Source organism: Corythoichthys intestinalis, chromosome 14 (assembly GCF_030265065.1).
Source record: "Corythoichthys intestinalis isolate RoL2023-P3 chromosome 14, ASM3026506v1, whole genome shotgun sequence".
NCBI lineage: Eukaryota > Metazoa > Chordata > Actinopteri > Syngnathiformes > Syngnathidae > Corythoichthys > Corythoichthys intestinalis.
Window position 1 is genome coordinate 1,252,088 of NC_080408.1, and position 16,865 is coordinate 1,268,952.

Consider the following 16,865-nt stretch of genomic DNA (forward strand, 5'->3'; position numbering starts at 1 on the left):
TTGACAAAATGCCTGAGTACCCACAGTTAGTGATGGTCTGGGGTGCCATGTCAGCTGCTGGTGTTGCTCTACTGCAGTGCTTCTCAATTATTTTCTGTTATGCCCCCCCCCCCAAACACACACACGTTCCGCACCCCCCCCCCCCCGACTCTCTGCCGCTACTGTAAATATACTGTAGTATTATTTGTATATAAAATTTTTAATATTATAAGAACACCTCTGCATAAAATTGTGTTCTTTTTAATATTAAAGGAAAAAGTAACATCAATTTACAATAATGTTTTTTTTTTTTGTTTTTTTTTTACACATCCATACTATAAAAATTAGAGATGCCGATCGATCGGGTCCGATCAGGTCATTTTCAAAGTATCGGAATCGGCATAAAAATATGGGCCATGCCTTTTTTAAATATATATATATATATTTTTAATTACATCGTTTTCTAATTGTATTTAACGTTACAAACATAATATGTTACACTCATCCAGAGTCTTTGGTTTAGGCTTAAGGTAGGGTTATCAAATTTATCCCGATAACGGCGGTATTTTAAAAAAAAATATATCATGTTAAAATATTGAACGCAATTAATGCATGCGCTGCACGACCCACCCACGCATTGTCGCGCTCAATCTGTAATGGCGCCGTTTTACCTATACAGAGAGATAAAAGGCAGTGTAAAATGAGTAGTGAATTTTGGCAGCCTTTGGAGCCTTTTTATAATTGGCTAAAGCCTTACAATCCCTCTCCCTACGATTAGAAATATCATGGGAAGCAATGTGGGAAGCAAGGTAGCAAATGATCGTTTTCTTATATTTACCTGGGTCTTTCCGAAGGAAAGAACAAGGTAATGATATTCTACAACTTTATTGTACTTATTATTATTTATTCATCTTATTCTCCGCGTTTTTTTTTGAGCCAACGCACAGCCCAAACCGTAGCACCGATCGGCACCGTTCAAGTATCGGCACGACCGGAATTTTCGCGTGACGATGGGAATTTTTCAACCCGCCACGAAAAATTTTCCGTTCGCCCGTAAACGGCAATTTTCCGAAAAAAAAAAAAAGTTTCAAAATGTATCTAGTATTCTTATATTATTTCCCAACGCAGAGAAGATATATCAATTGGTAGCACTACGCACAGTCATGGTTCCACTTCCCATCATGCATTTGGGCATGGCTACAGTATCATTTACTGAAAGCTCAACAAATACACTAGATGGCAATATTTAGTCACAATATACAAAGTCACAAGTCTTTCTATCCGTGGATCCCTCTCATAGAAAGAATGTTAATAATGTAAATGCCATCTTGAGGATTTATTGTCATAATAAACAAATACAGTACTTATGTACTGTATGTCGAATGTATATATTCGTCTGAGTTTTATTCATTTTTTTCTTAATGCATTGCCAAAATGTATATGATCGGGAAAAATTATCGGGAGTAAATGGAATTGAATCGGGAGCAAAAAAAAAGCAATCGGATCGGGAAATATCGGGATCGGCAGATACTCAAACTAAAACGATCGGATCGGGAGCAAAAAAACGTGATCGGAACAACCCAAATTTTTATGCATGTGAGATCTTAGGGTACTTTCACGTTAGAACAGATTTGAGAAGTACTGCTGTACTGTGTTTTATCAAGGGCAGGGTCAATGCAGCTAGCTATCAGGAGATCTTGGAGTGCTTCATGCTTCCATCTGATGAAAAGCTTTATGGAGATGAAGATTTCATTTTTCAGCACGACCTGGCAATCTGCTCACAGTGCCAAAACCACTCGTAAATGGTTTGCTGACCATGGCATTACTATGCTCAATTGGCCTGCCGACTCTCCTGACCTGAACCCCATAGAGAATCTGTGGGATATTGTGAAGAGGAAGTTGAGAGACACCAGACCCAACACTGTGGATGAGTTTAAGGCCGCTATCGAAACATCCGTAACACCTCAGACATTGAAGCAGTCATTTCTGCAAAAGGATTCCTGACCAAGTATTGAGTGCATAGTTGATATCATTAATTGAAGGTTGACTTTTTTGTGTTGAAAAACACATTTTTGTATTGGTCGGATGAAATATGCTCATTTTTTGAGATAGGAATTTTTGTTTTTTCTGGACTTTTTCGCCAAAATCAATATTAAAACAATAAAAGGCTTGAACTACCTCAGTTGTGTGTAATGAATCTAAAATATAAGAAAGTCGAATGTTTATCAGTACATTACAGAAAATAATAAACTTTATCACAATATGCCTTTTTTTTTTTTTGAAGGACTAGTATATTGTAACGTCGACATACAGTTTAGCTTAGTCAGGTTTTTAATTTTTTTATTTTTGGAACTTGTGGGAACAACACGGCTCCTATCTGCTGCAGCCAGCTCAACAACTACAGTGGTATGGAAAAAATATCTAAACCTTTTGGAAGTTCTCACATTTCTGCATAAAATCACCAACAAATGTGATCTGATCCTTGTCAAAATCACACAGATGACCAAACAGTGTCTGCTTTAACTAAAACCACCCAAACATTTATAGGTTTTCATATTTTGATGAGGATAGTATGCAAACAATGACAGAAGGGGGGGAAATAAGTAAGTGAACCATCACATTTAACATTTTGTGGCAACAATAACATTAATATTATTATTTTTTTTTTTAATAAATAGAATACATGATAAGACATTTTCTTTGACAATATAAAAAATAAGGAGGAACTTATAATTTTTTTTTTTTTTTAATTCATTAATTTCAATTAATTTTCTACAATTTTCATATTAGTTTATTTGTTTTTATTTTAGGATTTTCCATTTTTCAATTTAATTTTCTATATTAAGTTTTTTTTTCTTCCAGAAATACTATTTTCACGTACTTACAGTGGTATGAAAAAGTATCTGAACCTTTTGGAATTTCTCACATTTCGCCATCAAATGTGATCTGATCTCTGTCAAAATCACACAGATGAAAAAACACTGTCTGCTTTAACTAAAACCACCCAAACATTTATAGGTTTTATTATTTTAATGAGGATAGTATGCAAACAATTACAAAAGGGGGAAAAAATAAGTCAGTGAACTATCAGATTTAATATTTTGTGGCCCCCCCCGCTTGATGGCAATCACTTTAACCAGATGCTTCCTGTAGCTGCAGATTAGTCTGGCACATCGATCAGGACTAATCTTGGCCCATTCCTCTCTACAAAACTGCTGTAGTTTAGTCAGATTCCTGGGATGAATTACTGTCTTTAGGTCATGCCACAGCATCTCAGTAGGGTTCCAGTCTGGACTTTGACTTGGCCACTCCAGAACGTGTATTTTGTTCTTCTGAAACCATTCTGAAGTTGATTTACTTCTGTGTTTTGGATTATTGTCTTGTTGCAGCATCCATCCTATTTTTAGCTTCAACTGTCTGACAGACGGCCTCAGGTTTTCCTGCAAAACATTTGAATTCATTCTTCCATTAATGATTGCAAGTTGTCCAGCCCCTGAGGTAGCAAAACAGCCCCAAATCATGATTCTCCCTCCACCATGCTTCACGCTGGGGATGAGGTATTGATGTTGGTGAGTCGTTTTAGTTTTCTTCCACACATGACCTTGTGTGTTACTCCCAAACAATTCAACTTTGGTTTCATCAGTCCACAAAATATTTTGCCAAAACTTTTGTGGAGTGTCCAAGTGCCTTTTAGAAAACATTGAACGATCAACAATGTTTTTTTTTTTAGACAGCAGTGGATTCCTCTATGGGGTCCTTCCATGAACACCATTCTAGGCCATAATTTTACATATAGTTGATGTGTGAGATATTGGACTGTGCCAGTGATTTCTGTAAGTCTTTAGCAGACACTCTAGGGTTCTTTTTTACCTCTCTGAGTATTATGCGCTGAACTCTTGGCGTCATCTTTGGTGGACGGCCACTCCTTGGGAGAGAAGCAACAGTGCGAAACTCTCTCTACTTTTGACAACTTCTCTGACTTTCGATTGATGAACATCCAGGCTTTTAGAGATGGTTTAGTATCCTTTCCCAGCTTTATACAAATCAACAATCCTTGATCGCAGGTGTTCAGACAGCTCTTTGACCGAGCCATGATGCACATCAGACAATGCTTCTCAACAAGACAATTCTTACCAGGTGTGAGGTTTATAGTGGGCAGGGCAGATTTAAACAATTCATCAGTGATTGGGCACAAGCCAGATTTAAATTGTTTGGTAAAAATTGGTTTCGGTTGCGCTTTAGAAAGGGTTCACTGACTTATTTTCCCCCTTCTGTCATTGTTTTCATGCTATCCTCATTAAAACATGAAAACCTATAAATGTTTGGGTGGTTTTAGTTAAAGCAGACACAGTTTTTTCATCTGTGTGATTTTGACAAAGATCAGATCACATTTGATGGTGACTTTATGCAGAAATGTGAGAAATTCCAAAAGGTTCAGATATTTTTTTTTCATACAACTGTATTTTGCATCGAGTCATCACGTGATCACATGATTTAAACTTTCTTTTGAATGGCGTATGGCAGCAATCCGCTAACCTTCTAATGATTGATCGATGTGAGGTTCATGATATTTCTCCAGGAGCTTGTAAAACTCCACAACAATAAAAAATGCCAATTGGGACTAAAAACCGCTCCCCCTTCTTCTTCAGGGTGTATTTTCATTTTGTTATTATGCTGTGGGCAGGTGAGCGCCTCTTTCTTCTCTTCATCTTGTTTGTTGACTGTCGCTTATTGAGCTAAGCCTGTAGCACAAAGGCGAGCGAGAACAATCCAGGTCCTCTACTTTGATACTTTCATTACCGCACACTGGCAATTTTCACGGCAGCTCCTTCTTTTTGCTCCGTTCGTCGGCATTACCGCTCTGACTTTGAATGGCGGCGGCGTGAAGATATTCCGTCGAGGATCGCTAAGCGTGATGGAGCGACGAGCGCGCGTCTGCGTGTTGCAGATAGCCCGCGGCCCGCGCGGCGGTGTGTCATGGGGAAGCTTTGCCGTCGGAATATTTGGGAGTGCGAGCGAGCAGACAAAAGTTGTAAATAGGCTGAAATAAAGCCCGATACAGACACACTGCTGCAGTCGGGAGATAAAGGCGGGGAGAGTCGGCCTGAATTGTGAAGCTGAAAAGCTTCGGAGCCACAATTCTAAGTATGCGGCATGCGGGATGTAAGTGATTCACTAATATTGACGGCGATAGACATCCGATCCATTTATGACAGTAAAAAAAAAAAAAATGGATTGAACACCAAAGAATGAACGAGGAAACGACCCAAAAATGTTTCTAAATGAATCGTTGGTGACCAAAAATCTAGAGAAAGTAACAGAAATTGCATTTTCCAATCTGCGTGGTGTCTTGCGTCAAAACCCGCAAAAACGCAGGTGAAAACCACTGAAAATTTGCAGAAAAACACACACAAACTAGGCTTTCAAGCAAGACTGAATGGGCCCTTGCAGTTTGGCATAAATCGAAGATCATGCAACTCGGGCGGCGCGCAGGTCAGGGTGGTGGCAGATCGTCCCCCTCTCATCATCTCATGAGAACCTACCGTGCTCTAAATTTGCCTTTTCTTCTGTGGAACCTCTTTTGTGCTGTGGGCATGGCTGTCAGAGATGTTTTTGTATATCCTGAGATGAGAAATGCATTCACAAACCTAGGTGAAAAAAACCCTATTGAAGCGTGTTCTACCAAAAAAGGAGCCGCTACCTAGCTGTGCAGCCACGTACTTATTGAAAATCAAAATCAGATTAGGCCAATTCGAGCAAGTGTGCCGAATTTCGTGTCCATATAAGTTGCCATGGGGCAAAATGGATTTTGCCAAGTGGAAAAATGGATTTTGCCATGTGGCTTTTTTTTTTTTTGCCATGTGACAAAATGGATTTTGCCAAGAACAAAAAGCGTTATTTGCCTTGTGGCATAAAAATGGATTTTGCAATGTGGCATTTCTTTTGCTATGTGGCAAAATGGATTTTGTCATGTGGCTTTTTTTTTTTTCCTATGTGGCAAAAAGGATTTTGACATGTGGCGTTTTTTTTTTTTTTTTTTTGGGGGGGGTGGTATGTGGCAAAATTTATTGTGGTTTGCGGCATTTTTGGGGGGGTATGTGGCATTTATTTGGGGTATAAGGCATTTTTTCAGGCCATGCACGTCCACATTTTCTATTCATTGGCAGAAAAACGTGTGGCTATGATTTTTGATTATACACTTACCATTAGACCGCATTGACATTCAACTGGCACCCAAATAAGGCTATGCCGTTGACTGCTATGTAGTCCAAATTTTCCATTGATTTTAAAACAAAATCCATTTTGCCACATTGCAAAAAAAATGACACATAGCAAAATCCATTTTGCCACATGGCAAAAAAAAAAAAAAAGCCACATGGCAAAATCCATTTTTCCAAATGGCCAGTGTTCAAGCTGAGATACCTCACATACATGCCATATATGAAAACGACTGAACCTTTGATCAGGGAGTTATTAGTCATTTACTGAATTTGGCCATTTTCATTTGCCATGAAAAAATATTGATAAATAGGGCTCACGCCCCCAGTTGGCGCTCGGGCCCTAAAAATGAAAAACGTCTATTACTGTCAATGGTAAGCCTGTTGAAATGGCTTGGACGTCTACAAGTAAGATGGTGTTATACTTGTATAGCACTTTTCCACCTTTCAAGGTGCTCAAAGCGCTTTACACTACATTACCATCTACCTACTGGTGACGCAGCACCAGGAGCAATGTGGGGTTCAGTATCTTGCTCACGGATACTTAGGCGAGTTCATCAGGGCAGAGAATCGAACCCACAACCACTGGGTTGGGGGACAACTACTCAATAAAGGAAGAACCTAACCTGACAAAGCTACGAGTCCGTTTTCAGAGGAATCCTCGACTATTTCCAGCAGCCTCCTAAAATGTTTTTCATCAAATAGTAAGACAGATTTAGTTTGCCGACTCACGTCCTGGTTGCTCATGTCCCAGTACGGCCTCTCGCCGTACGACACCACTTCCCACATAACGATGCCGTAGCTCCACACGTCGCTGGCAGAGGTGAACTTCCTGAAGGCGATGGCCTCCGGCGCTGTCCACCTGATGGGGATTTTCCCCCCCTGTGCACACAAACGTACAAAGGGTAATACAGAGGACCTAGCCGATACGGTTGGGCAATAGAGCCTGAAGATGATATTTCCAGGAAAATTCGGTGATATTTTGGACAATATGTGAACAAAATGCTGAAAAATACAGGTCATTTCTGCTTAAGAGCATTTCTATTGGTCACAACATTTAAGCCTCTCTTGTTTTGCACAATTACGCTGCAATGCAAATAGTGCAAATGTAGCGCGATGGATAACCAAAACAACTTGAAACTGTTGTGTTAAACCTCAGAAGTCAAATTTAACATAACAGTTTAGAATATTAAATTATTTAAAAAAATTATACAGTATCCATTAAGGCAGGGCAAGTCAAGTCCATGTTAACTCACAAATGAAGAGAGTGAGAACCATATGGCAAAATCCATTTTGCCACATGGCAATAAAAAAAAATGCCACAAGGCAAAATCCATTTTGCCACATGGCAAATCCCACTTTTGGTCCTAGGTCCTGCTGCAAATCAATTAACACAGTTAATGTTTTAAAATTCTGCATTAACTTCAAAGCCGCCAAAGAAAAAGCAGGGTTTCCCCCATATATTGAAAGATTGTGGCGCACCGCCACACCAAAATAAAAGCCGCCACGCCTTGCAAATGAGATTTTTTTTTTAAGATACATTCTAATTTATAATTTGCATAATTTAACAATACGTCTAAATGAATATCTATAGCTCATTACTTTTTAATATTTGCCGGAAGTCGTCTGAAATAGCATGTCAAATACAAATTCTTCCTTTACACGCTTTATTTTGAAAATCACATCGGTTTTCCTGTTGCAAGCGTGAGTCTTACTATGTTAGCGTGGAGTCAGGAGAAAAATCCACATAATGGTATTTCAAGTTAATGTCATTCTGGTTAAAACCTGCGAAAAGGACTTTAATATTGACATTGACATGATGTTCAGGTTCTATTTGGAGTGTTTTTTTTTTTTTACCAGAATTGTCGCAATCCTTACCAAGGAGCTGGTATAAGTGGGGTCAGCAGAAGTGTCATCCAGAAAGCGTGACAGACCGAAGTCGGAGACCTTGCACACCAGGTTGCTGTTGACCAGGATATTGCGGGCGGCCAGGTCTCTGTGCACGTAGTTCATATCCGACAGGTACTTCATCCCCGCCGCGATGCCGCGCAGCATCCCCACCAGCTGAGTCACCGTGAAGCGCCCGTCATTCAGCTGCGGGCCAGAACAGCGGACGTTAAAATGAAAGACGAGGATGAGCAATACGTCGGAGGGACCGGTCGCCTAAACGGGACCGTTGACGTCACGCTTCATGTCAGTCAGTCAGACAGACAGAACCGTTGTTGGCTGCTATAGACTAGTGTTTTTCAACCTGTGTGCCAGATCGTCAGGTGTGCCGCGAGAAATTATCCAATATCGGAATTTAGTTTTTTGTTTTGTTTTTACGTCGTCAGGCGGAGTTGCAGTATGAAGGATGGAAGGAATAGGTAGAAGGTTTCTGACGTGTTCAGATAAGCGAGGTATTGCTCGTGTCACATTCAATAACTGCTCGGATTTCTCGCCATCAGCCACCTTGCATTCCACGACAATGTAGACCCCAGCATGTCTACTGTACATTATTTGATTAGACTTGTCAAGTGTCGACATACACGAAAGTGTCCTTTCCATTGTATCCATATGTGACGACCGTCAGTTCTCCCAGTTCCAACACACTGTCGAGGACAGTAAGGTGGCCGATGGCTTGAAATCCGAGCAGTTCTTGAACGCGACATGAGCAGCTATCCAACAGTGCCATGGTGCCAAGAAAACTTAAAAATCATCTCCAAACGAAACACCTATCTCTTCAAAACAAGTCGATGACCATTTTGGAGGGACAGCGAGAACAAAAAGTGGTACTTGGTATATGGCAAAATGGCCTTTGGCATATGGCAGGTTTTTTTAGCTATGTGGCAAAATGGCTCTGGTAGATGGCTTTTTTTTTTTTTGTATTGAGGGAGAGTTCCTTTTCTCGTATTTACCTTTTCTCGTATTTACCGATCGACTGTTTGTATTACTCTAACACACTTAATATAATCAGTTAGGGAATAGTATCGTTTCTCGTCTTTACTGTTTGTATAACTCTAACACACCCAATATAAAATAAATAGCACTTATACCATAATTTAATAAAAACAAGCAGAATATAGGGCATAAGAGATACATGACGCCTTCTTATCACGGAAGTTCAACGTGTGCGTCATGCAACGGACTGAGCAAGATTGACGCTGACAAGCCCACATCTGCACCACCAGCTCTCGTAATCACTTCTCCCGCACGGTCCAGAACAAATGGCGGGACAACCTGTCCCAACACAAGGAACACCGTAGAACGCCCGATATCCAACTGATAACACGACTGACAAGACTCAAAGAGCCCCTTTGACGCAGAGGTGGAAAAATCCACAACTCTCGTTGCCCTGACAACAGCAACTCCCGAATCCTCCCGTCCAATCCACAAACAGACAATAATCCCAAACACGCCCTTCTTCCTGCCCACAGCCCGCCCAGCGAGAGCCTTCAAAAGACAATGTTTAACTAAGCGTTGTCATTTTTTTCGGGAACCTTATTTGAAGTGTGATAGGGTGACCTTGCGTCCCCGCCTGAGTCAATTTCTGTTTCGCATTGCTGTTTGATCGCTGTCGACCTGAATAAATTGTCAACTTGTCATTCAAAACCTTTTTCCAGCTTTCAAAATGGAGTCAGTACAAAGGGTGAACGCGCGGAGTTTGGCCTATTGGCCGGGATCCCGCCGGACCGGGTCATTGGAGCTGCGCCAGCGCGGGTCTGACGGTTCGGCTGGCGCGATTCCTGCAGTCTGGCTAAAAGGTGAGATACCTTTAGTATATAGAATGTTTTTGTATATGGCATTTTAGTGGGGCCATGCACATCCATTCCATTGACGTCTATGCACATCCAAATTTTCCATTCATTTGGAATGGCAGAAAAACATGTGGTTGTGATTTTTGACCATACACTTACCATTACAGTGCATAGAAATTCAACTGGTGCCAAAGTAAAGCCATGCGATTGACGGCTATGCACGTCCAAATTTTACGTTCATTTTGAATGGCAGAAAAACGTGTGGCTGTGATTTGTGACGGTACCCTTACCATTACAGCGCATTGACAATCAACTGGCAAGTAAGGCCATGCCATTGACGGCTGCACAGAAAGTAATTTTGGAACAATTTTGGTTTGTGGTGTGCCGCCAGATTTTTTCCAATGTAAAACCATAGTGTGATTTAGAAAAGGTTTGAAAACACTGCCATAGACCCTACCAAGTCCATTTGAAGCCGGAGGTAGAGAAATTACCGCATTGGCCCGAATATAAGACTGTGTTTTTTGCATTGAAATAAGACTGAAAAAGTGGGAGTCGTCTTATATTCGGGGTCTAGACATTATACCCATTCACGACGCTAGATGGCGCCAGATATCATTGAAGCGAATCCTGAACTTGAGGAGTAATGTTCTGTCATGACAGATCTCAGCTACTCTCAAGTTTAACCAGTTTGCATTATTTTATGGCAATGTTTTTCCTTATTCCGATTTGTTTCAAGTCTACAGTTACAGTTAGACTTCACTTTGATGGTTAATGCAGTTATTGCAATTTTGTTGTTTTATCACAATAGATTGGTTTATTTACATTTCAAAAACCAGAAGCCATTCATTTACGAATGTGATTGCACTTTAGTTGACATATTTAAATGTTAAGATTTGAATGAGGCAAAATAACATGCTTTTTCTCTCAAATATATTGTTATAATCATTTGTTTCAGATGTACTGTAATTATTTTCTGTATAAAAAATAATTTGGTGTTCAAAAAGTCTTTTTTTCCCCAAACTTGAATCTTGAAAAAGAGGGGGTCGTCTTATAAACAGGCCCGTCTTATATTTGGGCCAATACGGTAACTAGTTATGATTTCACTTGAAAGTCAGTGCATTGACTTAGATGGGAAACAACATGGCTGCCCTGAATCCATGTTGGTAGGGGCGATGAAAGCTCTTATCATGCTTCTGCTATGAATTGAAATGAGTTCTCACTAGTACACCTCCAATCCATTGGAAGTGGAGCTCACGCTTCCAAAGGATTAGACGTCAATGGCAGCCAATGAGAAGCAGTGTCCCATCAAGCCACGATAGCAATTACGTTACATTCAATTGAGCATGAAGTAATTTAGTACTAAAAACATGAAATCGTCACAGTTTTGCCATTGGCCGATACCACACATTGGTAGGCATTGGCATTGGTGCAACATTACTAAAATATACTACAAACAAGTGGCTCTGTTCCTGCACGGACACATCAACATGACTTTATGACTTTTAAATTCCTGCTTTGGCGGCCATTTATTACAACGGCGTGCCCCTCCATCAATTGGCCAGCTGTATAATTCATCGGCCGAAGCACATTAAATGGCATGTAAACATGGCGGCAAATGCGTTTTTAATGTTGTCTTGCTCATGATTCGATAGAAAGAAACACGTTTCGAAGAAAACAGCATGTTAAAATGCAACACACAGCTGGATATAAAAACCCAAAGAAAGAAAAAAAACAGTACATTTTGATGATCGATCCAGCATAAAGATTCAAGCCAGCAGTGCCGCGATGAAATATTCACCGGGAGCAATGGAAATTTGCTGTTTCAGCCTTGAAGAAAAACTATTTTTCAACTTAATTGTGTATTGGCGTTTCTGTGATTCTTTCTCGTTTCATTTACAGACATCAGCTTCTAATCTTTGATAGTTATTTGGGTTAAATACATAAATGAAGGGCGGTAAATAAAGGTTTTGTGTCAGGCTTTTCCAACGGAGACTAAATTACCGTGACACATACAACAGACTGAAGAGGCTCGAACCATATTGTTACATTTTAATAATGTCTGTTAAACGTTTTGATGGGCGAGTTAAAATGAGCGCAGATGAAAACAGATTTTTCTTTTTTATCAGTATGAGACGTCCAACCTAATGTGTTAGTGTGGAATAAGTACTTAAGCTTAGCTTAACCCCTTGATGTCTGACTTTACATTTAACAAAAAAAATATCATTGGAAGAATATATATATGAAATGGACTTTGTAATGTATTGACGGCTCAGATAGGTCTTGCACAACAACTCGCATTCAAGTAGGGGGCAGACCACATCAGGAGGAGCTATTCACAAACACGCACGCAGTTATCCAACGCCGGAATTCTGATGAAAAAGTACGAAAGCTGTACCGCATACAAACAGGAAGGATTGTCTCAGGAGTGATTTGTTTGATGAGTCAATGTAATTATTGTATTTTTCGTACCATGCATGCATTTTGAAATGTGAAAAAAAAATCAATGGGAAAAATTAGCCGCTACTGCATTGGCATCATAGTTCGCAATATTTACGTGAAATAAATGTTAACTGAACTGAATTTTTGTTTTTAACCAAGAATTGAGACTGTTTTAGGCCATATCTATAAAGAATTCGGGGATTTAAGCATTTATTCTCATGAATTGTCACCGGAAAAGCTCTGTTTACATCAGGCGGCAGCTAGCTACATTCACTAACAGAATAGCATTGTACTTCGACATATTTACGTAAAATAAACCATAACTCCACGTTTTTTTTTTTTCACGTAAAATAAACCATAACTCCACTTTTTTTTTTTTTCTGCTTTTAACCAAGAATCGAGTGTTTCATGTCCATATTTATAAAGAATTTAAGGATTTAAGCGTTTATTCACAAGAACTTTCACCTGAAAAGCTCTGTTTACATCAGGCGGCCGCTAGCTACATTCACTAACAGACTAGCATTGTACTTCGACACGGAAAAGCTCCATTTACATCAGGCGGCCACTAGCTACATTCATTAACAGAATAGCATTGTACTTCGACATATTTACGTAAAATAAACGCTAACTTCACGTTTTTTTTTTTTCTACTTTTAACCAAGAATCGAGAAAATTTTAGGTCCATATCTATAAAGAATTCCGAGATTTAAGCATTTATTCACAAGAATTTACACCAGAAAAGCTCTATTTACATCAGGCGGCCACTAGCTACATTCACTAACAGACTAACATTATACTTCGACATATTTACATAAAATAAACGCTAACTGCCCGTTTTTTTTTTTTTTTTTTTTTTTTTTAAAACCAAGAATCGGAAAGAATCGAGGCCGTTTTCCAAATAAATGTAAAATAAATGCGAACTGCACATTTTTCATTTGCTTTTAACCAAAAACCGAGGCCGTTTTAGGTCCGTATCTATAAAGAATTTGGGGATTTAAGCATTTATTCATAAGAATTTTCAACAAAAAAAGCTCTTTGTCTGTGATTCCACTCGGTCAGCTTTGACGGCCTCGCCAACAATGCAGGCCCCTATTTACCGGCCCCGCGCCCCGTCAATACATTATGAAGTCTATGATGTATGATTAATAATAAAAAAAATAAATACATAAATTGAAAACTAAAATGGAAAATTCTCAAATAAAAAGATAGAAACTAATAAGAAATAACATTCTTGAAATTTATTTGAAATTAACAGCTTCCAAAAATAAAAATGGATTTATTTATCAATTCCTATTTTATTTTTCATACTTTCAAAGAGAAATTTCTATTTCTACTGGGGACACTTTACCTTTATATTGCTCTGCACCAATCACTTTAATGGAAACTAACCCATAGTATTATTGTTGGAACTCCAATCTGAATTTCGTTGTTATCTTGACAATGACAAATAAACTCTGAATCTGAATCTTGTGTATATATATATATATATATATATATATATATATATATATATATATATATATATGAACAAATAGAAATTTATAAATAATTTTGACAGCCCTAATATATGGTTAAAATTCAAAACTGTAATTTTTAAAATTAATCACGTTAAAATATTTGATGCAATTAACACACATGCCCAGCTCAAACAGATTAAAATGACAGCACAGTGCAATGTCCACTTGTTACTTGTGTTTTTTTTTTTTTTTTTTTTTTTTTTTTTTTTTTAAGAGTTTTGTCGCCCCCTGCTGGCGCTTGGGTGCGACTGATTTTATGGGCTTCAGCATCCATGAGCATTATGTAATTATTGACATCAACAATGGCAGGCTACTAGTTTATTTTTTGATTGAAAATTTTACAAGTTTTATTAAAACGAAAACATTAAGAGGGGTTTTAATATAAAATTTCTATAACTTGTACTAACATTTATCTTTTAAGAACTACAAGTCTTTCTGTCCATGGATCGCTTTAACAGAATGTTAATAATGTTAATGCCATCTTGTTGATTTATTGTTGTAATAAACAAATACAGTACTTATGTACCGTATGTTGAATGTATATATCCATCTTGTGTCTTATCTTTCCATTCAAACAATAATTTACAGAAAAATATGGCATATTTTATAGATCGTTTGAATTGCGATTAATTCCGATTAATTCATTTTTAAGCTGTAATTAACTCGATTAAAAATTTTGATCGTTTGACAGCCCAAATATAGTGTATATTATATATACAGTGGGGAGAACAAGTATTTGATACACTGCCAGTGGGTTTTCCCATTGGCAGTGTATCAAATACTTGATCTCCCCACTGTATATTAAATTTAGGTTTTCCAATTTGTGGTTGTATTTTTAAGTTGTTTTTTTTCCATGTACTTATTTATTCTCCAATGTATGTTTATTGATGTACTTTTAACGCATGCTGAAGGATATAGTCAATAGAAAATGGTCATCGAAAATCGGGTATACAGCAAATGTTTATCCTTTTATATTTGATATCATCACTACATCCTATTCCCCGCGCAATTGTTCATGTATTGTGCGACGCCTCATTCTTCTTTCCGTCTTTGTTCGTCGCTCTGCGCGGGCGCCACGTCGTGTAAAACTCTGATCGCTGATGTATCGCGCTGGTTCAAAGGTGACCGTTTTCCACCTGGAGTTTCCGCCTTACAAAAGAGTGTCAGCGTCAAGCCGCTAACTGACACCGCGCCTGTCGACAAACATTAGATTGCACATTTAATCGGCGTCGCTCAGCAAGTCGACGCCTCGGGCTGTTTTATGGAGCGGAAAACAGCGGTAACCCCAGGGTGTCGTTGGCGCGCGATGTATGCAGACAGCATCTTTTGCTAGGCTTGCGATTCAAGAACATCTTAACACTGGAAGTCCCAGGTTTTTTTGGTTAGAAAGAAAGACCAGAAAGGAGTCAGATGACCCCGAAACCAAACTGACGACTCTGCTATGTCAAACAATAGACCGCTCAAACAAGCAATCCAGCAGACAACCCCCCGTACACACTCCTGGGGAGTCGCTGCCTAGGTGTGAAGGGGGGTTTCACTCTGGATAGCTGCAATTAGCATCTTGAATATTTGCAAATCTGGGGCTACCTTGGCTTTGTCTAACACGGAGATGGCCAGTCACGGTGTTCTACAATATGATTAACACGGCACAGCACTGAATGCATGTTTATAAAATTAGTTTAACTAGAAGGCCGCCATTGTTGTTAACGTCGCAGGGCAGTAACATTGCCGGGCTTCCAGAGTATGACTCTAGCGACATAAACATGTCATCTGTTTAACCCTTTCGATTTGAACTCGAGAGGAACTTTATCGAGCATGACAGCACTGTCAATATTTCACAAAACGAGCAGTAAAAGCAAAATTAACAGGAAAGACTGGATGAGACGAGACGAGGGTAGGAAAGAAAAAAATGGTGTTCTGCCAAAATGCGCTTCACCAGCGAAACATCTACAAGAGGCGACACCCAAAGTACTACCGTGCGCTTTCAAGTTGTTTTGTTTAGATGCATAAAGACAGAACATACTAAAGATGCCTTAAGAAAAACATAGTAATATCAAATAAGGGTGGTTTAAATATGCTACATGATTAATTTGGTCAACAGATCAAAAATTTGCTAGAAAGCTACCACAAGAAAACAATGCTTAAACGTATGAGAGGGAAACACATGCAAAAAGTATTTAGAGGCAATGAAAAGGTAATAAAAGACTAGAAAAACACAAATAGTAAGTACTCGCCATTTTTAACCGATGTGCACATGTGTTGGGCGTCTCGTCGCCGAATTGCAGAACACCGGTAGTGTTCGTCTAGTGACAGTAACTTACTACGTCATCACCACGAGCGTCCATTGCACACATAAAATACGGCGCACTCAGTAGGTCAAAATATGTACGAAATATTATAGATTTTTAAAACAATGGCAATATTTTACGTGTTTTTTTTATAAGATATTTTAGTAAAAGACAACAATGGCATACCGCAAGTAACATGTCACTTTTGCTCATTAATATTCATGACGTTAGCAATTGTTGCTAGTCGGGTCAACCTCCCGTTTGTCCCAATAGTAAATGCATAGAAATAGTGTACGAACGAGATGTTTACTGAGCTAAAACTACCAATTCTGTCCCTGGTGCCAAATTCACTGGCAAAGATGTGGAAGAACATACAAATGTTCCGTTAAAGAGATGGCTTGAGTGTCGAGGGCTAAAAAAGAGCCGACCTGATCCAAAGTTAGCTTTTTTATCGACACCTTTTTCACGTGTACATTGCCTTACGCCACTGACAACTACATTCTCCTGTTTCAACAAGCTATAGTTTACCACCATATGCCCAGTCTTTCTTATATACAGTGGGGCAAATAAGTATTTAGTCGACCACCAAAAGTTCTCCTACTTGAAAAGATTAGAGAGGCATGTAATTGTCAACATGGGTAAACCTCAACCATGAGAGATAGAATGTGGAAAACAGAAACAAAAAAC

The 16,865-nt window shown here is 39.0% G+C and overlaps 1 protein-coding gene across 2 annotated transcripts in view; it reads right to left on the minus strand.

Annotated features, from left to right (window-relative positions):
- Positions 1 to 16,865, minus strand: part of ephb3a (eph receptor B3a) — a 124,597-nt gene that overhangs the window by 17,499 nt on the left and 90,233 nt on the right. For both annotated transcript variants that reach the window (XM_057856919.1, XM_057856920.1), the window contains exons 12-13: positions 8,076 to 8,291; positions 6,930 to 7,079 (exon numbers count right to left, since the gene is read on the minus strand). In XM_057856919.1, coding sequence (XP_057712902.1) covers positions 6,930 to 7,079; positions 8,076 to 8,291 — 366 coding nt within the window. The remainder of the gene's footprint in view (positions 1 to 6,929; positions 7,080 to 8,075; positions 8,292 to 16,865) is intronic.